At 46.1% G+C, this 23,220-nt stretch overlaps 1 protein-coding gene across 2 annotated transcripts; it reads right to left on the reverse strand.

The window, feature by feature from the left end:
• Positions 1-12,331: 12,331 nt before the first annotated feature.
• Positions 12,332-19,754, reverse strand: LOC311527923 (uncharacterized protein). 2 transcript variants are annotated; one of them, XM_084642380.1, is made up of 3 exons: positions 19,569-19,754; positions 17,091-17,204; positions 12,332-14,396 (listed from the first exon to the last, which is right to left on the reverse strand). In XM_084642380.1, exons 2-3 carry the CDS (start codon positions 17,179-17,181, stop codon positions 13,201-13,203), a joined length of 1,287 nt encoding a protein of 428 aa, XP_084498506.1. In that variant the 5' UTR covers positions 17,182-17,204; positions 19,569-19,754; the 3' UTR covers positions 12,332-13,200. The 2 variants fall into 2 exon arrangements, with proteins under 2 accessions (XP_084498506.1, XP_084498507.1); XM_084642381.1 differs by lacking the exon at positions 17,091-17,204.
• Between the last annotated feature and the right edge of the window lie 3,466 nt (positions 19,755-23,220).

Raw genomic sequence — 23,220 nt, forward strand, 5'->3', positions numbered from 1 at the left:
TGGGTTCCAAAGCCCAGTGAATTGAGAGAGGTTGGGGATAGGTATTTGTACCTGGTAGTATGGGCCCCTTTTAAGGGTTCTAAACACCACCTTGATCCTTCCTCTCTCCACTGTGTAAGAATAGAGCTAATTTAGACTCAAGTAAGAGTCTTGTTACATGCTGCAGAGCTGAAATCACTGATACCTAGGTCTAAGCATTAGACCTACTCTGGGCTAGTGGTTCTGATGCAAGAAGACTATCCAGGTGCACCAGCAGTGAGGCTCCCCTACTAACAGCTGAAATCACTGAGAGTTTAAATCACAGAGAGCTGTGTTAAGTAGCGGGGGCCTGAAGACATATTGGTGAGCTGATAGCAGGACGGCTAGTGGAGAAGTGCAGCCAGCTGGGTGGCTCGTGGAGAGGCGCGGCTAGCAGGACAGCTGGCAGAGAGGCATGGCCAGCTGGGCGCCTGGCGGAGGGGCACAGCTAGCGGGATGGCTGGCGGAGAGGCATGGGCAGCTGGATGGCTAGTGGAGACACACAGCCAACTGAGCAGCTGGTGGAGAGGCGCAGCTAGCAGGATGGCTGGCGGAGAGGCATGGCCAGCTGGGCGGCTGGTGGAGAGGCGCGGCTAGCGGGACGGCTGGCGGAGAGGACGGGAGCAGCATCCCACAGACAGATGTGGCAATCAGCTGTCGAGGGCCCGAGCAGCGGAGAGTGTAAGGTGCCTCCATACCTCCACCCAGGCTGGGAGGTGAACTCTACCAATGAACTTCTGAACTCTAGGGCTGCACTGACCAAGGACAGCAACTGTGAGTGGGGGAACTTTTGGGTTGCTGGACTTAAGACCCTGAGGGGAAAAGGACACTGCCCAACTTACTTGGCGGTGGGTCTTTTGCTCATGGTTTGTGTTATGAATCCTGTTTATTGCGTTTCCCGAACCTAATGCTGCATTGTTTCCCTACTTTATTAAAAGGCTTTTGCTACACTCAGACTCTGTGCTTGCAAGAGGGGAAGTATTGCCTCTTAGAAGCACCCAGGGGGGTGGTACGTAATTATCCAAGGTCATTGGGTGGGGGCTCGAGCCCGTTTTGCATTGTGTTATTGAAAAGGAACCCCTAAATACTGAACCCGTCCCTTGTTGCTGCCAACTCTGACGGGAAGCAGGGTTACAGTACTATTCATATTTAAAACAGTATGCCCCCGGAAATATTTAGTTTATATATTATATTCACAACAACTAAGTTAATAACAGTGCAAGCTGACAACTTAATTGGTTAATAACAGTAAAAGCATTCTGATTGGTTAATAACTTTGAGCATAGAATCATAGAAGATTAGGGTTGGAAGAGACCTCAGGAGGTCATCTAGTCCAACCCCCTGCTCAAAGCAGGACCAACACCAACTAAATCATCCCAGCCAAGGCTTTGTCAAGCTGGGTCTTAAAAACCTCTAAGGATGGAGATTCCACCACCTCCCTAGGTAACCCATTCCAGTGCTTCACCACCCTCCTAGTGAAATAGTGTTTCCTATTCCACCTATTCCACCTAGATCTCCCACACTTCAACTTGAGACCATTGCTCCTTGTTCTGTCATCTGCCACCACTGAGAACAGCCTAGCTCCATCCTCTTTGGAACCCCCCTTCAGATAGTTGAAGGCTGCTATCAAATCCCCCCCTCACTCTTCTCTTCTGCAAACTAAACAAGCCCAGTTCCCTCAGCCTCTCCTCATAAGTCATGTGCCCCAGACCCCTGATCATTTTCATTGCCCTACACTGGACTCTCTCCAATTTGTCCCACATCCTTTCTGTAGTGGGGGGCCCAAAACTGGACGCAATACTCCAGGTGTGGCCTCACCAGTGCGGAATAGAGGGGAATAATCACTTCCCTCGATCTGCTGGCAATGCTCCTACTAATACAGCCCAATATGCCATTAGCCTTCTTGGCAACAAGGGCACACTGCTGACTCATATCCAGCTTCTCCACTGTAATCCCCAGGTCCTTTTCTGCAGAACTGTCGCTTAGACAGTCGGTCCCTAGCCTGTAGTGGTGCATGGGAGTCTTCCATCCTAAGTGCAGGACTCTGCACTTGTGCTTGTTGAACCTCATCAGATTTCTTTTGGCCCAATCCTCCAATTTGTCTAGGTCACTCTGGACCCTACCCCTACCGTCCAGCATATCTATCTCTCCCCCCAGCTTAGTGTCATCTGTGAACTTGCTGAGGATGAAATCCATCCCATCATCCAGATCATTAATAAAGATGTTGAACAAAACCGGCCCTAGGACCGACCCCTAGTGTATTCCACTTGATACTGGCTGCCAAGTAGACATCGAGCCATTGATCACTACCCTTTGAGCACAACAATCTAGCCAGCTTTCTATCCACCTTATAGTCCATTCATCCAGTCCATACTTTTTTAACTTGCTGGCAAGAATACTGTGGGAGACCGTATCAAAAGCTTTGCTAAAGTCAAGATATATCACATCCACCGCTTTCCCCATATCCACAGAGCCAGTTATCCCATCATAGAAGGCAATCAGGTTGGTCAGGCATGACTTGCCCTTGATGAATCCATGTTGACTGTTCCCGATCACCTTCCTCTCCTCCAAGTGCTTCAAAATGGATTCCTTGAGGACCTGCTCCATGATTTTTCCAGGGACTGAGGTGAGGCTGACCGGTTTGTAGTTCCCCAGATTCTCCTTCTTTCCTTTTTTGATGGACACTTGATTCGTTAATACTGATGGGCACTTGATGGGCACTTGATTCGTTAATACTGTAGAACCTCAGAGGGACAAATACCTTGGGAATGGAGGTTGTTTGTAGCTCTGAAATGTTTGTAACTCTGAACAAAATGTTATGGTGGTTCTTTCAAAAGTTTACAACTGAACATTGACTTACTACAGCTTTGAAACTTTACTATGCAGAATAAAAATGATGATTTAACCATCTCAATTTAAATGAAACAAGCACAGAAACAGTCTCCTTACTTTGTCAACTCTTTCTTTAGACTTTCAATTTATTTTTTAGTAGTTTACATTTAACACAGTACTGTGCTGTACAGTATTCGCTTTTTTATTTCATCTCTGCTGCCTGACTGCGTATTTCTGGTTCCAAAGGAGGTGTGTGGTTGACCGGTCAGTTTGTAACTCTGGTGTACATAATGCAGAGGTTCTACTGTAATTAAATCACACACTGTTTTAATATCATGTGCTGCAAAGAGCCAAAGGAGACACATTACAGAACCAATTTCCGCTCGCGAGCCACAGTCTGAGTTATCACTGGTATAGAACAAGGGGATTTGGGCCCCTGTTGCAGGAGCTCTCACTACAAGACTCAGCTGAGATCAAATCATAAAAGGTTGTCTAAAACACTGTCTGATGGCACGGAGAATTCACAGCTTCTCCCCAAACTCATATTCTACTTAATTAATTCTGCATCCCAGCTCAGCCTTCCCCCTACTCCAGCAATTAAGTATGCACCTCCAGCCCCAAGAACAACCTCCTCTTATTAATCCAGGATTTTATGTGTCCCCACCACTGTAGTGTCTATTTGGTGTACTTTTTTATTCCTGAGTTACATTCAAACAGGCCGTTGTCACTTGTGAATATCAGTTTTTCCATTGTATATCTGCCTATCCCGTTTCTATGCTCCGACTATACAGTCAATACTAGGAAAGGAGGGTAGGCCACTTTCTATTTGGGATCAAAGGGAGAAATTGGTGCTTGCATTAATTCAATTGCTTTAAAGCAAGAGAAACGTTCCACCCCAGCTACCCCCCTGCTCTGATTCAGCCACTGCCTGAGCAGCCAGAACATGCTATTGTGAGAGACAGGTGGAAAGTTCCATTTCCCTGTGGGGCTGTCCATGGATAAATTCTAGAGAATTTCACATAATTCAGTGCTTTTTTTTCTGACATAAAAATCAGAAATTAGCCATAGGGATTCTCAGAGGTGAGAGCACAGGAGAGATTGGAGGCTTAAGTTAAAAAAAACTGAGGTAAAATTCTGACAAGGACAATCTTTCCATGATGAGACATTCCCGCAGGGGTCAGATGGCTCATCCCACTGGCTTGTTTACTCTTCAGGTGCTGTAGCATTTCCCTCCAACAAATCCATAAAGCCCACCCCCATCCCCATGGCTCAGCAAAGCCAGTAGGTGTCAGGCTGTAGACATGTATATCTAGTTCCCTATAGTGTTGTAATGCTGCAATCCATCCCACGCACCCCAGAAACACAGCCTGAGGCCCCTTTCCCTCAAAGGCCTTCCAAACAACTCAAGTTGGATGGGCTGGAGTTCAGATGAGCCTGAGAAAGCCAAGGGGTTGTTGCAGGGTAAACAGGGACGTTGTGAGAACCTCTGCTATTTGAAACACCATTTCTGACTTTTACCAAACTTCACAGCAAACTCTGCTCCGGGATGAGATAGGGCGTGTGACATTTCAATGGGATCCCATTTTTTGTGAGGGGGAAGTTGTGGTGAAGAGGGTTTAAAAATCAGGATTCAACGTTGACTATGGAAAGACTACTGCTGTCAGACTGTTTGGGGCGACATTTCTTGTCAGAGGGAACACTACAGCCAATACATTCTACCCTCTAACCCTGTGCCAGCACTTTCCCCCATTTTACTGACCCCCTCCTAGCTGTAAGCAGATACCTCTATGTTCCTGCTCAGGACAGAGGGATGGGACCTCCCTGTAGCAGGACAGGGAATGACAAATTCTCATTCCTGTTGCTGCTACCAAAAGAAAAAAAAAAGAGTTGGGGAGGACAGGGGAAATGAAGGATCTGGCACCCCCATTCTGGTGCTTTCAGCCATTTTAGGGGAGATAACACACTAGTGTCAGATGAGCACAGTGATAGCCCCCACTTCCTGAGACCTACTTTCTTGCTTCACTGCTAGTTGACTTCATTAACATGTCAGCTTGCTCACTGGTTCTCCTGGTGATACATACTACATCCACTTCCTCCAGACCACCCTCTCCACACCACCACAACTAATCTGGCATAGGAACTCTAAGGACCACAATGCTACATTCAGATCAACACCCGTCTCCTATCCCATCAAAAGAAGCATCGCAAACACAGCCTTGGTACAAAGTATATGGCGAGCCCTTTCTCTCCTTACTCGTAATTGCACCTCTAACCTCCTTGCAGGGAAAGGTGCACCAGGCACGCCCCCCCTGCCACCTACACAAACACCTTTTCAGGAAGAAGAAACACTGTCCCAGCAGTGATCCTCACTTGAATCTCCCATCACATCCCTTCTCCTCAAAACTTCAGAAGGGAACACAGAGAAAGGAGTAGCTGGTTTCCCCTTCATGCTATATGCCTTTTGCATATGCTGACCCTATATCTCATTATAAATATAGCACGTTTGCTGCTCATTCCCAACTCTAGGTCTCTTTTGCCCATTGCTTCTTCTGCACATTTCACCTCCCACTGAATAGCTGTTTTTCTGATTCACCATTAAAATTTTACATTTCCCCCGAAATGCATTCCTGTTTTGTAATCTTCTGACCATATTTCCAGTCTCCCTAGGCCCCTTTGGATTAATCCTCTGTCACCTATAGAATAATGACTGGTTTGGAGAAAGTAAATAAGGAAGTGTTATTTATTCCTTCTCACAACACAAGAACTAGCGGTCACCAAATGAAATTAATAGGCAGCACGTTTAAAACAAACAAAAGGAAGTATTTCTTCACACATCGCACAGTCAACCTATGGAACTCTTTGCCAGAGGATGTTGTGAAGGCCAAGTTATAACAATTCAAAAAAGAACTAGATAAATTCATGGAGAATAGGTCCATCAATGGCTATTAGGGATGGTGTCCCTAGCCTTTGTTTTCCAGAAGCTGGGAATGGGTGACAGGGGAATGGATCACTTGATGATGACCTGTTCTGTTAATTCCCTCTGAAGCACCTGGCATTGGTCACTATTGGAAGACCCAGTATGGCCATTCTTATGTCACCACGGCTCCCAAAGAGATCTTAGAGAAATTTCCCATTTCCTGGACAGGACAGTTCTGTTTCTATTTTAGGGTTTGTCTACACAGGGGATTTAATCAGCAGCTATTTGGCAAGCTTTAGGTAACACACAATAAGGAAGCAACACTAATAGCATGCCTACAGAACGGGTGTACCCACTTCAGTTTACATTATGGCATGCACACGGTGGGGGTCTGCTGCGTAATAAGCATACAGCATGAGTCTTAGGGGATATCCCATGATCCTTTGCTTTGCGCTGAGCTGTGTGCATACTGGGATTTTTCCTCACTGCACATTATGGGATGCATATAGCGCAGGGGCGGGCAAACTTTTTGGCCTGAGGGCCACATCGGGTTTCCAAAATTGTATGGAGGGCTGGTTAGGGGAGGCTGTGTCTCCCCAAAAAAGCCAGGCGAGGCCCAGCCTCCACCTCCTATCCCCCTTCCCCCCCCCCCCGCCCGCTTCTCGCCCCCTGACAGATCCCCTGGGACTATTGACCCATCTACGGCTAGCCCACCAAGCAGATGATGTGGCAGCAGCTCCTCCAGAAACAGCAGCGACCGCTTCAGTGGTGGTGGAGGAAGTAGGACAAGGATGATGAAGGGGGGTGGGGAGGGTAACACCAAGCAACTACTACTACAAGCGTGGTTCCTGGGGCGGTTTCACGTGGTACAATGCTGTTTCTGGACTTGGGAAAACAACATTGATTGGTGGGAAAGAATTGCACTGCAGACCTAGGATGAACAACAGTGACAAGAGAATTTCAGGATGACAAAGGTGATCTTTTTTGAAATATGTGTTGAAATAGCTCCAGAGCTGCAGTGGGAGTGTACCAACCTGCAATGCCCCATATCATAATGGGTTGTGATCAAGCTGCTTGCTCATAAACAGGAGAGACTCTCCTTTCCCGTCTGTACACCCCATTACAGTCCTCTACCCAAAGTGCTGCAGGAGTGGAAGGAAATTGCGAGTTATACTGGGAAGAATGTTCATGCAGCTATCCCTCATAATTTTCAGACCAAAACTGAGCAATTTCTCAGTCTCAGATTCTGCTTTATCTCTCCTGCAGACATGGTGAAAGTGAAGAGAAAAATAGAGAGGGTTTTGCACTTACTGACTGAAGCATTCACTGTTCCCAGGCTTTCTTTATGCAAGTGTGTGAAAAGCCATTAAAAGCGTTGCTATAGGGAGTTGTAGTCTTAGTACCTGTATGGATATGCAATGCCCATGTCTACTTCACGTAAACGGAGAATAATAAATGAACTTCTTTCCCTGTAACCACTGTCTCAATAAACAGTTGAATTTCCCAGAATTGCATGTTTTCATTGTTAGACTATGCTGTGGGAGAAGAGGGGAGGTGGGGTAGAGGTTGTGGCTGCCCTATGCTGCTGGCTGACATTTTGAGCAGACAAACAGGGTTGGGGAGTGGGGTGGGGGTGGTTCACTGGGCAGACAAAGGCAGGAAGGGAAAGGAAAATAGGTAAATCGGTATGTGCCCTCCGTTGCATGGTCTTGCAATCATTTGATGATCAGGACTCTAGGATGTGACAGAAGCCAACTGTTCAGCAAGAAGAGCCACCATTATGAAAATGTATACGCAGGAGGGAGCGGGCGTGCGCGAGAGTTGGCTGAGGGAGGGAGGTGAGGGCTAGAGACTCAGAAAGGCTTCTACTTCACATCTGTGAAAAATGGCTGTGGCTGTGGAACAGAACAGAAGGTACCACAGCAGTATAGTATAGTAATATATGATGAAGATAGACACTTACTTGCCGAGGTTCCCTCTATAGGATCTGCCTCCAGAGTCCCGGCCTGGGTTTCTGACTGGGAATTGGCCTCACAGCCTACAGGGCTGCCCTGAGGGTCCTGATCTGAGGAAATCCTGGGTTTCCAGGGAGATCTCTTCACCTTATCTTCATTGTGTCCCTCCTCCAATGACTTTCTGCTCATCCTTGGGGGATTGAGGGGCTTTTGGGTCACACGGTCTACAACCTCCTTGGGTTCAGTAGTGATGTAATTGCATAAAATCTTGTCCAGCTCCCCCAAAATGGACACACTATATGTCCACATCCACACTATTTCCTGCCATCCCTGTGTGACGGGATCCCCAGGATGCAGCCTGGGACTGTGGGACTGCTGTGCCCCCTGAACTCTCTCCAGCCTTGGCTGTCTCTCACAATGCCTTGCTAATGACCAGCAGCAAACCCCTCCAGGTGCTGTGATCACGCAGCACAGCAGCATGTAGAACCCCACACTCAGCTATATTGCATGAATGCTCCCAGAGCCACTCATGAATCACACAGAGAAAGGCACCAGAACCAAATCCCCCCAGCACTGTACCTTAGATATATATCATCTTGCACTGCTGAAGACGAGCAATGCAGATTTATTAATCGGTTCACCACTTCATCAATGGAAAGTGGATATACATCAGCCTTTGTAAAACCTGAGTGGATTTACCACACATTTCAAGACAAACTCACTGGTAAAGATAAACAATTAAAGAAGTGTATTGATTACAAAAGATAGATTTTAAGTGATATTAAGTGATAAGCAAAAAGGTCAGAGTTAGTTACCAAAAGAAATAAAATATAAGCACGCAGTCTAAACTCTCAACTCTATTAGACTGGGCAACATCTAGATTAAGCAGTTTTTCTCGCCCCATTGGATATTGCAGTCCTTAATATACAGATTTGTCCCTTAAATCTGGGCCAGTCTCCTTTGTTGGAGTTTTCAGCCTTCTTCTCGGTGTCTTTGTTGTTTGCAGCATAGGCGGGGGCAGGAGAAAAGGCCAAGCACGTGGTCACTGTGTCTGTTTTATACTCTCAGTCCATGTGGTGGAAAATACAAGTCCAGGCATGTCTGATGGGCACTGCTGAGTCTCCAGGCAAGGCTGAGCAATTCCCCTAGTGTGGCCTCATGCAGGTGAGTCATTGCATCGTAGCTCCTTTGCTGGACAATGGTTATTGAAGGGTTGATTGACACCCCCACCTCGGTGCTGGCTACTTTCCTTACGATTGCCTCTGGGGAGCTAATGTCTGGCTGAGTCCCTAATTTACAGCACGTTTTAGTGACCATCATACAACACAATTCTCATAACTTCATATGCATTAATGATACACATATATAGATAGAGAAAAGACTTTCAGCAGATCATAACCTTTCTCCGATACTTTTCAAGGCATGCTTTAGATGTAAGATCACAATAATACAAAAATGAGGAATATGGGGGTTCCAGGATGCTCCCCCAAGGTATAGAAAGTCACACCCTGGTTTTAGTGTAAATACCCCTGAGCTGTTTGCTCAGCATTGGTAGGCACCCAGTTGTAACCCCTTGCAGACATCTCCTTAGCCACATCCACAAAAAGATCTTTATTACAGTGACTTGCCACATAAGATAGTTGCACCAACACTTCTCCCCAGATGGCTATGAGGTCTCAACACTCCAAAAGGCATAGAATAATAGAATCATAGACTTTAAGATCAGAAGGGACCATTATGATCATCTAGTCTGACCTCCTGCAAAACGCAGGCCAAGGAATCTCACCCACCAACTCCTGTAACAAACCCCTAACTTATGTCTGAGTTACTGAAGTCCTCAAACCGTGGTTTAAAGACTTCAGGGTGCAGAGAATCCTCCAGCAAGTGACCTGTGCCCCACGCTGCAGAGGAAGGTGAAAAACCCCCAGGGCTGCTGCCAATCTGCCCTGGGGGAAAATTCCTTCCCGACCCCAAATATGGCGATCAGCTAAACCCTGAGCATGTGGGCAAGACTCACCAGCCAGACACCCATGAAAAAATTCTCTGTAATAACTCAGATCACACCACATCTAACATCCCATCAGAGGCCATTGGGCATATCTACCGCTAGTGGTTGAATATCAATTAATTGCCAAAATTAGGCTATCCCATCATGTCATCTCCTCCATAAATTTATCAAGTTTAATCTCGAAGCCAGATATATCTTTTGCCCCTACTGCTTCCCAGAACTTCACTCCTTTGATGGTTAGAAACCTTCGACTAATTTCAAGTCTAAACTTCCTGATGGCCAGGTTATATCCATTTGTTCTTGTGTCCACATTGGTACTGAGCTTAAATAATTCTTCTCCCTCCATGGTATTTATCCCTCTGATATATTTATAGGGAGCAATCATATCTCCCCTCAGCCTTCTTTTAGTTACGCTAAACAAGCCAAGCTTATTGATTCTCCTTTCATAAAACAGGTTTTCCATTCTTTGGATCATCCTAGTAGCCCTTCTCTGTACCTGTTTGATTTTGAATTCATCCTTCTTAAACATGAGAGACCAGAACTGCACACACAATATTCCAGATGAGGTCTCACCAGTGCCTTGTATAACGGTACTAACACCTCCTTATCTCGACTGGAAATACCTCACCTGATGCATCCCAAGACCACATTAGCTTTTTTCACGGCCATATCACATTGGCGGCTCATAGTCATCCTGTGATCAACCAATACTCCAAGGTCCTTCTCCTCCTCCTCTGTCACTTCTAAGTAATGCGTCCCCAGCTTATAACAGAAATTCTTGTTATTAATCCCTAAATGCATGACCTTGCACTTTTCACTATTAAATTTCATCCTATTGCTATTACTTCAGTTTACGAGGTCATCCAGATCTTCCTGTATGATATCCCGGTCCTTCTCTATATTGGCAATACCTCTCAGCTTTGTGTCATCCACAAACTTTATTAGCACACTCCCACTTTTTGTGCCAAGGTCAGTAATAAAAAGAGGTTACTCCACTAGTAACCTCCTTCCAGTCTGACAGTTCACCTTTCAGTGTGACCCGCTGTAGTCTCCCCTTTAACCAGTGCCTTATCCACCTTTCAATTTTCATATTGATCCCCATCTTTTCCAATTTAACTAATAATTCTTCATGTGGAACGGTATCAAATGCCTTACTGAAATTGAGGTAAATTAGAGCCACTGCTTTCCTTTTGTCTAAAAAAATGTTACCTTCTCAAAGAAGGAGATCAGGTTGGTTTGGCATGATCTACCTTTTGTAAAGCCATGTTGTATTTTGTCCCAATTACCACTGACCTCAATGTGCTTAACTACTTTCTCCTTCAAAATTTTTTCCAAGACCTTGCATACAGATGTCAAACTAACAGGCCTGTAGTTACCCGGATTGCTTTTTTAACCTTTCTTAAAAATAGGAACTATGTTAGCAATTCTCCACTCATACGATACAACCCCTGAGTTTACAGATTGATTAAAAATTCTTGCTAATGGACTTGCAATTTCATGTGCCAGGTCCTCATCTGTTACTTCCAAGTAATGCGTCCCCAGTTTATAACAGAAATTGCATGTTCCAAAGTTTCTGAAATAGCATTACAGCAACACTGCTACAGCCAAATCCAGGAGCAAGTGGGCAACTTCTGGGCCTGTGCCAGTTTTTAAATGCAGGAAGGAACATCTGATCAACTTGACCCCAGAGCAGTGGAGGGCACACAGGTAAACAGACAGGTCAATAATGGACACCCACAAAGCAGTGTGGGATAGAAGTTGGAAGACTGCCAAAACAGTGCAGACAAACAAGGGACCTAACTTGATTTGCATCAAACAATACACTTTGAAAGAGAATTCCAGAGCTTGTGATAAATGTGGCATTCATGCGCTGTGACGAACTGTGTTGTGTATACGCAGACATTTTCACACTGGACTAACTTGAGTTAATGCGGACTAAACCCCTCCTATTTAGACACACCCATAAGGGTTTATACTGCCACCCATCATGCTAGTATCTGAGCACCTTCCATGTGAAATCAATAGCATTAGTCCTAATGGCCTTTATGGAGTCTGTCACTACTCCCTTTTCAGTATAAAAAATCAGCTTAGAGTGTTTTTTTTTAAATTAACACATTTTAAGTTGATTGGTTTCAGGTTTTTGTTTTGATATTTATGAGAGGGAGGTGAGGGAGGGGGTTGAATGCATTTTGGGGGGTAAAAGAAGGTGGCAATGCCTTTTGCTCCTGTTCAGACTAAGTGGGTGAGGCTAGTATAAAACATCAAACTAAAATGATTTGTCTAATAATTTTAGATTTTAACACGTGTCACACGTTTTCTCCAATAATCCCAGTTGTTTGCTGACCTGTACAAAGACAAGTGGGTGAATGTAATCAGAGCCCAGCTATTGAGATGCAACTATAAGCCCCATCTATAGAGCCAGAACCTCCAAGGGAGTCTTTGAGATAGAAAATGGGCTAGCTGAGTATCAAGGAAAGAGGATGTAGGGACTCTTGACACAGCAGGAAACACGGATCATTTTAAACAACTTTTTATTAGAACTTTAAAAAAACAATAAAGATAATGTTTTTTTAAACTAAAATTAAACTCAGATACCCTGTGAAATCCATATTTCAAAACACACACACAAATAAAAACACACAACCATGCTCCCTGCACTCACAAAAAGAATCCTCAAAGTTCATAACTTCAAGAAAAATTCTTGTCAGTAACAAGGGCTACAGAATCCCAGAGAAGGAAGCTGGTTTCTTACATTGTAAACTCTTCCAGGCAGGAACTGTGCAAACCTCATTGTGCACCACCTAGTACAATATAGCCCCAATTCCTGATGAGGCCTCAGGTCACTACTTTAATATAGACATTAAATAATAAAATCCTCCTGTGAGAGTGATTATCATTATTATTATAGTCTCCGTTTTACAGATGGGGGTGGAGGGGGGAGAACAAAGGCACAGTGAGGAAGTGAGCTGCCCAGAATTACCAAACAAGTCTGTGACAGAATTGGGAATAGGACCCAAGTGTGTTGACTTTCCACCTTCTGCTCAATCTGCTAGAAGATGCTCCACTTATTTCCCACTATAAATTGTCTGGTGCCCTCCCTGTGCTCATTTTTTCATTCCTCTTAAATATATTTATTAAAAATGACTAAAATGACTTCCCCTTAATTACAGTACATACTTCCCCCTTCCATCACCCAAATGACCCCCCCCAGCACCTCCTGGTCCCTCCTCTGGCTCCTACCATGCATTTCTCCCTACACCCTAGGGCCCTACATGACTCTTCTTCCAGCACCAACACTGCCTCTTTGTCTAACTCAACCACCTACACTCCATCCTCAGCAAGGCATTTTTCATTCACTATGAAAAGGGAAGAGCCCTGTGGCCCCAAAGTGGAAACACAACTGGCTTCCATCCACTGGGAGACCCTGGAAGGATATCAGATATGAAGTTTTCTCCATTTTCAGACAGCTCTTAGGGCTCCCCCACAATGTGGATTCTCTGATGTCGAATAAGGGCAGAGCTCACAGTGAAGCCTTTCCCACAGTTGGCACATTCATAGGGTTTCTCCCCAGTGTGGATTCGGCGATGCTGGATAAGATGCGCACTCTGACGGAAGCTTTCCCCACATTCAGTGCATTCATAGGGTCTCTCTCCTGTGTGGATTCTCCGATGTCGAAGAAGGGCTGATCTCCAAAGGAAGCTTTTCCCACAGTCAGCACATTCATAGGGCCTTTCCCTCGTGTGGAATCGCCGGTGCTGAATGAGGTGTGAGCTCACTGTGAAGCTTTTCCCACACTCAGCACATTCATAAGGTCTTTCCCCCATGTGGAATCTCTGATGCTGAATGAGGGCAGAGCTCACACTGAAGCTCTTCCCACACTCAGCACACTCATAGGGCTTCTCGCCTGTGTGGACTCTTTGATGTTTCATAAGCTCTGAGCTCTGACTGAAGGTTTTCCTGCACTCGGCACATTCATAAGGCTTCTCTCCAGTGTGGGTTCTCTGATGACGAGTAAGGGCTGAGCTCACACTGAAAGTCTTCCCACAGTCACCACATTCGTAGGGTCTCTCTCCTGTGTGGATTCTCTGATGCTGGATTAGCTGCCAGTTCCCACTAAAGCTCTTGCCACATTCGGCACATTTATAGGGTTTTTCTCCAGTGTGGATTATCTGATGCCGAATGAGTTTTGAACTCATACTGAAGCTTTTCCCACATTCAGAACATTCATAGGGTCTCTCCCCTGTGTGAATTCTTTGATGCTGAATAAGGTGTGATCGTTGTCGGAAATTTTCCCCACACTCGGCACATCCAAAGGGTTTCTCTCCAGTGTGGATTCTCTGGTGCTGTCTGAGGTTTGAACTCACCCTGAAGCTTTTCCCACAGTCATCACACATTATTGATTTCCTCCTCATGGAATTTCCCTGTTGGACAATGTCTGGCAGTTTCCTGAAAGCTCTTTCACATGCAGTTGATTTACTTTGTCTCTTCCCTGGAAGAGTTTGCAGATGCCGTTCCGATCTGCGTTGACCGCCACAGGCTTTGCCCTGTTCAGGACTCTGGGAAATATTCCTTTGGAGCATTCGTGATAACTTGTCCTGTGGTTCCATTGACTCAGGACCTTCCTGGTGTGGATTCTCCTCCTCATTCTCACTCACAATCCCATCACCTAGTCAATAAAATGAGAATCCAGAGATAAGTCACAGGAGAGAAACGAAACCTTAGAACAAGGACTCATCTTGAAAATCTTATTTACATATGAACATATGACACCTGCACTTGTTACATGTGACCCCACAGGGTATGTCTACACTTCAAGCCTGGGGGTGTAGTTCCCAGCTTGTGGAGACATATTCATGCTAGTTCTCATCTAAGTTAGCATGCTAAAAACAGAATGCAGCCCCAGCAGCAGGATGGGCTAGCCACCCTGAATACATGTTTATGGTCTTGGACAGACAAGCATGCCAGGTGGCTCCCTCCAGCTACTTGTCCTACCATGGCTACATTTTATTTTTTGTTTAAATAAATGCCTATAGATATAGTGTATACTCCTGGTTAGTAAAAAGTACCAAATTTCGTGTAAAGGCTATATTTGGTTGAAAAGCACTATATTTTTAATAGTTATACCAACCATGAGACTTAACATTTCTTTAGGAAAGTAACTAAAAAGTACAAATGCAAAACAAGATTAAAATTAACTATTTAAATCAAGATTTCCTGCTTGCTAATTTAAACCATGATTTAAATCAGAGATTTAAATGACTTTGAAAAGCCCTGGCTGGGATGATTTAGTTGGGGTTGGTCCTGCTGTGAGCAAGGGGTTGGACTGGATAACCTCCTGAGGTCTCTTCCAACCCTAATCTTCTATGATTTAACTCAATCCAGCCTGCTCTGCATATTCAGCAGTTTGGGTTGTCTAGTTGGGGTTTGCCAGAGGGCTTTGTCTGGTTTCAATATGCCTTTGTTAATGGGCATTTCTAGACAGTGGGTATCAAATAATCTGTGGGCCTGTCTGTTGAACCACTGAAGTCTCAATTTCCAGTGTCTCAGTGATTCTGAATAGCAGATCCTGAAAGGCTTTAAAGTCATCTGAGGCCAGTAATCGTGCTGAAGATACTGCTGCCTCAGGAGAGGAAGATGAGAGGTCCATTGGAGAGGCTGGATCTAGAAACTGCTGATCAAGTATTCTTCCACCTCTTCCCTAGCTATTGAAGAAGGTCTAGGTAGGGACATCTCAGTATGAGAAGTCAAAAGCAGCAGCAGCAGCGCTAGATCTTCACCATTGCATAGATGAATGAGAGGGGCAAGCTTTGGAGGGAGGGCTTCAATCTCTAAAGTGTTGCCAAGAGGGAATATTAAAAGGAAAAGGCTGATAGGGTTGAGTAGACCAAGGTGAAGGCCAAGCAGAATGTGAAGGGTGAGATGGGGCCCTAGGATGAGGAGTTATATGGTGAGAAGGTGACCCATCATCTGACCCAGTTGCACAGGGAGAAGAAACTGGGGATGGTTTCTACCTAGAGGAGGGAGAAAAAGCATGGTCAAGAGAGGAGAAGGAATATGCTGTAAGTAGTGATCTTGATGATGACAGAAGCTACCAGTGATATGGTGACTGAAGCCAACAGGCTGTCTGCTGGCACCACAATTGATTCAACCACCAGTGCTTGTTCTGGTACTAAGGGCTTCAGTGTCTAGTAAAACTGCCTGGTTTTGGACTCTGGCACTGGGTTGATTTGACTTTGCTTGATACTGAGCATGCAGGCATTCATGCCACATTAGCCCCGCGGTAGGAGATGGCTTAATGTTTGGCTCCTGAGGAGGCAGAAGGGATATGATTCTTCTTAGGCCTCTTAGATTTTTCCTTTTATGGGGAGGCAGATAGGTGCCAGGAGTCTTCTGACTGATGCGCTGACCTGCCTTGCCATAGTGTGGAGGAGGCAGGGTTGGTCTTTGACACTCCCAATGGTGCCAGGTGTGGATTAGGAATCCAGGGATTACCTAACACTAGTACTGATACTGGTCTTAGGTGTTGGGTTTCCACTCACTGGAGCACTGGCTGGATATGATTTCAAGGCCGCGGGTCCTCTTTTAGTGTCAGAGGTGCATTCTTCTGGATGAGATGTTCCTCTCCTTGACTGTTCCAGGAGTAACAGCTTCAGATGAGTATCTCTCGACTGACAGGCTCTTGATGAGAAGGGCTAGCAGATCAAACACCTATCAGGCACATGGTTCTCACACAAAAAAAATAAGCAACAGCAGTGGCTGTCAGCCAGGGGAATAAGTCCACTACAAGATGGACAAGGCTTAAAGCCCAAAGGCTTTGAATTCCCTATTCAAGGTGATAGTGACAAAGACACAAGGAGATAACAAAGAAACCTTTTTTTAATTAACAAAAAGATGACTGGTTGACTAACCCAAACTCACCAATTATTAAGAGTTAGAGAGAAAAAATGATGCACAGTAGAAGGCGGACACCACTGAGTTCCATCTTGCTGCCAAGGGCAGTAAGGGGGAAGTCAGGAACAGTTGTAGCCACTCGGCTCTTTATGAACTCAGATGGATGACACAAGGATATGCAGGGGCAGCCCCAATGGACTGGTGAAAGATTCTGATCTCACACGCATGAGGGACATGTTTAAAGACTCAAAAAAGACTGGTTACAACAGTGGTCTGAGTTAGACAAGACAAAGTGGTGAGAACTCACAACAGGTCTGAGGGAATTCCAGATTTTCATTATGCTCACATGCATCCGATGAAGTGAGCTGTAGCTCACGAAAGCTTATGCTCAAATAAATTTGTTAGTCTCTAAGGTGCCACAAGTACTCCTTTTCTTTTTGACTATTCCCTAGTTTATCTAATGTCTCACCTGTGCAGGTGCAATTTAGTCTCACTGTTTCCTCATAGCCCTGGAAAGAGGGGATCAACAGCTCTCCCTTTTGTTCCATGTGGCAGATCATCTCCGGTTTGATAACTGGAAATCCTGATCAAGGGAGGAGAAATGGGCAAGATCAGGACTCTCTTTACTGAGGGACGTTTTAGTTGCATGGAAGGGAAATACCTGTGCTAAAGTCAGATGTGTGCTAGGATGTGTGTTGTGTCCCCAGTAGGAGAGTTGGCTCTTCATAAATTGGGGGATTTAGGAGGAGAACAATACTAAGCAACTTGCAAAGATCTTACTGGCAGAGACCAGAGCCCATCAGAAAACACAACAAGCCTGGGGAGTGGAGGGGACAGCGATTCTATGTGTGTGAGTAACCAGACAGGTTAATGTCAGTTCTCTCCCCGCTGGAAGCCCTGGGCAGAAGGAGATGTGGCCTCTCTGACACTCCTTCCCAAAGGGAAGAAATAGGAGGTGACAATCTTTCCCCACAGGCACAAGACATTTGCTGTGTGTAGTGCAGAGATGAGCAAACTATGGTCCACAGGCCACATCCTGCCTGGCCCTTGAGCTCCCAGCCAGGGAGACTAGCCCCCGGCCCCTCCCTTGCAGCATCACCTCGCCGTGACGCCAGTGCTCTGGGCTGCGAGCTCCTGCTGGGCAGCGCAGCGGCATGGCTGGGCTGGGCAGCACGGCTGCCACTCCTGCTGCTCTGAGTGGCATGGTAAGGGGGCAGGAGGTCCCGGGGGGCAGTCAGGGGACAGGGAGCAGGGTGCGGTTGGATGGGGTGGAGGTCAGGGGACAGGGAATGGTTGGATAGGCATGGGAGGCCCGGGGGGCCTGTCAGGGGGCAGGGGTGTGGATAGGGGTTGGGGCAGTCAGGGGACAGGGAGCGTTGGATGAGTCAGGGGTTGTGAGGGGGGAAGTCAGGGGGTGGGAAGTGGGAGGGGGAAAACAGGGGGTGGGGGCCAGGCTGTTTGGAGAGGCACAGCCTTCCCTCCCTAGCCCTCCATACAGTTTTGGAAACCCAGTGTGGCTCAGGCCAAAAGTTTGCCCACCCCGGTGTAGTGGTCACCTGTTCTATGCTGGCACTGCCCGCTCCCACTCACCTGTCCTGAAAAGCTGCCTCTACCCCTTAATTAAAGCATTGCTAACCTAAGTGTTCAAATATCATGTAATTTTTAAAAACAAATTTATTTGCCTTCTGGTTTTTGAGCCTTTAGAGGTCATGTTTTAAATGACAACAGATTCGCACATAATCACAAAGCTGGAGCTTTAAGAGAAACACCAGTTATGAGAGTTGGCAACACTGGATAATGTCTCACTCCTGCCTTCTTGAATTTATTGCTTCCTCACCCTTTTCCTGATATCTCCATTAACAGTTCCCCAAGCCAGCTCCCCTGCAGTCATTTCACTTCCCCTGGCTCTCCAGGGGAAATCGGGCAGAGTCACAGGAGCCAACTTCTCATGGCGCCAGTGGGTGCTCGTGCCCCCCTCCCCGCCCCCATTCCAACCCCTTCCCCCAAAGTCCCTGCCCCAACTCCACCCCCTCCCTGCCCCTATTGGATCCCTCCCTAAATCCACACCCTGGCCCTGCCTCCTCCCTTGAGCGCGCTGCTTTCCGCCTCCCCCCAGCTGTTTTGCTGCGGCAAGCGCTGGGGGGGGGGGAAGAAGTGGGCACCTGGCGCGCTCAGGGAGAAGGAGGAGGCGGCAAAGGCGAAGGCAAGCTGTGGCGGTGGGGGAAGGGTGGCGAGCTGCCGCTGGTTGCAGAGCCCCGGAGCACCCACAGAGTCAGCGCCTATGGACAGAGTAACACATGGATGTTGTTCAGATCAGGGCAACCGGGGAGATTTTATAAAGGGTTTCAGTCCATTTTGAAGCTGAAGTCCCCTCAGGCTCTTTTGAACAGGCTCTTTTGAACCACTTGCTTGTCCCTCTGCTACTGTGCAGACCCTGCGTCTTCCACAGGACTAAATGAACCAAGACATTTGTGTAACCTCCTTTTAACAGAGCCTGAACAAAACACTGGGAGAGAGCAGAATAACTGGCTTCACTGTGGGTGGTTTCCCTGGTCTGGGAGGGCAGCATAATCTTTCATCAGCATAGTTACTAAACAGAGATAGGGCACTGCCTTTTACTCTGCCTCCTTTTAGATTAACTCTTCTCGATGATACAATGACAGCTCTGGGCAGCACTTCTCTTGGAGTTTATCACCCCTTTTCTTATTTTTCCTTCCCCTCTCTTTCCTTCTAACCCCTTCCCTCTCCAGCTGGGGGACTTGGTTATTGCTCCATTTCCGGGTGTACTTGCTGTCCTATAACTGGGTCAGCGCCTATGGGCGCTAAGGGGATGTCAATAAAGCCAGCCGGTCTGGGACTCGCAAACACATAGGAAGCGGAGATGGGGCAGCTGCGGGGGGGAGGGGGTGTTTTTACTGACGCACTTTACCCGAGATCTCTCAGTTACCTTGAGTCTCCGGCTCAGGAGTTGGCGTTTGGAGAGTCCTAGGGAGCTAGTTACAGCCTGAGACAGTCCCCAGCTTGGCTAGGCTAGTAATTGAAGCCTTCCTCCCGGGCGCACAGCCGAGGAGCGGAGAGCGGACGGCCTGGACCAGCTGGGGGCTCTGCGAAGAAACCAGGCAGCAGCAGTAGCTAGCCCTTATCATGTGACATTGCTAAGGAATCACAGTTTCTCCCCTGCTAAGCAAGGGAGTGTCATGTGACAGTGTTAACAAATCACAGAGAGGGACATTGATCCCAGTGACGAAGAAGGGGATCGGAACGATTATCGAACAAACACCCCCTAACTTCCTTTTGTGACACTTACATCATTTGTAACTAACAAGCCAGCCCATAAGAGCAGCTAAGGAGCATACAAAGGAGAACCACTGGGTGGTCACTGAGCAGGGAAAAATATATAGGCTAATATCCATATTTAAACTATTACGTTAACTATAAAAATGGGATTCTCTTGCAAAGAAATTAAAGCCCTTTCAATAGTCTCTATTACCGACATATAGAAAGGAGACTATCTATGTTTGTAGAGTAAAAGGGACTTTGAAGACTGGGGAAAAGCAGGTATTTATATATTCAATGACACATTCCAAATGACAGGTTTCAGACTAACAGCCGTGTTAGTCTGTATTCGCAAAAAGAAAAGGAGTACTTGTGGCACCTTAGAGACTAACCAATTTATTTGAGCATAAGCTTTCGTGAGCTTCATCCGATAAAGTGAGCTGTAGCTCACGAAAGCTTATGCTCAAATAAATTGGTTAGTCTCTAAGGTGCCACAAGTACTCCTTTTCTTTTTACATTCCAAATGAAACATTATTTCAGTGAGAGGGGAAAAATACAATTACCAAGATTTGCAGGATTCACAACATTTACAAATCGAGGAATACAGCACTCAGAAAAGAGCAAAGAAGCTTTAGATAGGGATGTTTTAGTACAGATAACTAAAATGTTACAGAGAAGCATATAAAATAAGCTGTGACATAAAGCCTTGAATAATTTTGATACTGTAATGTAGTTGTGACATATTTCTTATTAGGAAGGACAATGGGAGCATCAGACTGAATACATTCTATCCTCCAACCCTGCTCCAGCCCTTACTCCCATTGTACTGACCCCTCCTAGCTCCAGGTACCTGTCAGTGCTGCACTTATAGATGTTGCAGGCACTGTGGTCCTATGTCTGTCTTGTCTGAGGGATCCGATGATCTGCAAAGCAGTCTGGATCTCAAAAATAGTTTTTCAGCTCCAAGAGATAGTCTGAATCTCGGGAAAACACTCTTAGATATAAGCTTTCTGCTTTTCCTTCTGGCTGAAGTAACTTTCAGGAATCAGGCTGTAGGCTATGGCGGCTGAGGTAGCCAGCCGAGCTGTCCCTAGGGCAGTCATTCCCTTCACAATGCTGCAGTAGGCCCTGTGGGAACCTAACTTGACAGAGTTTTCCAATTTAGGATTGGGAAAATTGAAAAAATAGTCACTCTGTGAGGGGGGCTGGATGCTCCCTTCCCCTCTGGCTCTCTCTGCCCCCCTCTCTTTCCTTTCAACTGACACCCTTGAGGGGGGATCTATCTCCTCTCTCCCAGGCATCTGGTCTGGAGTCAGGCTGAGCCAGAGCAAGTGAGGGGGGAGTTATAGAGTGAACAGGGACCCTGTGAGAACCTCCACTATTTAAAACTCCTTTTCTGAATTTTACCAAACTGCCTAGCAAACTCTGCTCAGAGATGAGATACTGCACATGAAATTTTCAGGGGATACAGTTCTTTTTTTGGAAATCTTGGGTAAAGAGGGTTCAAAAAATCAGACTTCAACCTTAACTATTGTAGGCTACTGCTGCCAAACTGTTATTGTCTGGGGAGCCAAGATAGGTGAGGTATTATCTGTTATTGGACCAACTTCAGATCCTGAAGAAGAACTGTGTGGGGCTCAAAAGCTTGTCTCTCTCACCAACAGAAGATGGTTCAATAAAAGATACTACCTCACCCTCCCTGTCTCGCTAATATTCTGGGACCAACATGGCTACAACACCATTGCAGACAAGATTGTTTGGGGAGACATTTCATTCCAGGAAGGTCAGACCCATCACATTGTTTCCTCTAGCCCTGCTCCAGGCCTTAACCCCATTTTACGGACTCTGCTGGTAAGATAACATGCTGGAGTCAGATGAGCACAGAGAAGCACACACACATCTTGCTTCACCACTAGGTGATTTTATTAATGTACCAGCTTGGGCACTGGCTTTCCGCATGGGTTCAAGCTACATTTACCTCCTCCAGACCATCCCTCTCCTCACTCACTGCAAATAATGTGTGCTGGGGATGTCAAGGACTATGGTGCTTTATTCAGGGCAACATTCCTCCTCCTATGCCATTAAGGCAAGCAGTTAAAGATAGGCCCTCTGCTAAGCATCTGGAGAGACCCTGCTTACCCCACAATTTCCACCTCTGACTGCCTAAGGAACTCCTCCCCTCATGCACTGATTTCAGGAAGAAGAAGAAAGGCCATTCCTCCTGCGGTGAGTTCCTTCCCCAACCCCCAGCTCTCCCATTGCTATTGTCTGCCCCCTCCCTGTCTCTTGATGAGGGTGAAGAAAGGGGTACCTCGTTTCCCTTCCTTGTTTCATGCTATGAGGCCTTTGTGTACATGATCCTTGTATCATAACACAAATATAGCAAGATTGCTGCCCCCTCCATCCTCTCCCTTTCTCCCATTGCTGCTTTCTGGTTTTCATCCTCCCACTATCTGTGCTTCCAATTCATCATTAAGATTTCAAATTTCCCCTGAAATTCATTCCCATTTTGTAATTTCCTGCTCAAATGTCCATTCTGTCTAGGCTCCTTTGGATTATTTTTCTGTCATCATCAGTCCTTCCAACCCCATTTATCTAGTTCAGGAATGAAATCTCACTTTCTCTTCAAGAGATCCTGGAGAAATTCCCTCGTCAGAATGGTTTTGTTTCTCTCCTATTTAGATGACATATATGAGTCTATTCTAAAATACCAGACTAAGATGATTTAACTAATAATTTTAGATTGTAAACAAGAGTCAGATATTTTGTCCAGTGATGTTAGTTGTTTGCTGTCCTGCACAAAGACAAGTAGACTGATATGCAATCAGAGACCAGCTGTTGAAATTCAGTGGTCCCATCTATATAGCCAGAACCTCTAAGATGCAACTTTGACACAGAAGATGGGCCAGTGGAGTAACAGGGAAACACACCAGGGAACTGAGTATTCCAAAAAGTACCAGAAAATTGGGAAAGGAGGTGGTCAGCTGATTAATACCAGAAGCCTGGGAGGGAGTCTGGCCAGAACCTCTGAAAGGAGCTCTGGCTGTTCTGTTTAAATAAAACCAGTTAATTAAATTCCTAAAGAGAAATGGAATCAACAGAGGGGAGACAGGAGCAGATACTGCTGCCAGGGAGGAGACAAGTTGTGCCCCAGCTGGAAGAGTTCATATGTCCAGGCTCTTGGGAAGCAGCCATTCTAGCTCTAATGCCCTATCTACATTAAGGAAAGTCATACATGTATCCCTACATTAGTGTTACCAAACTGAACAACCCAATCAAAGCCTCACTTTGTGCCATGCAGCTTGTCTGCCTCAGGGGTTAGC

This window comes from Lepidochelys olivacea, assembly GCF_965140295.1.
Source record: "Lepidochelys olivacea isolate rLepOli2 genome assembly, chromosome: 10".
Classification (NCBI taxonomy): Eukaryota; Metazoa; Chordata; order Testudines; family Cheloniidae; genus Lepidochelys; species Lepidochelys olivacea.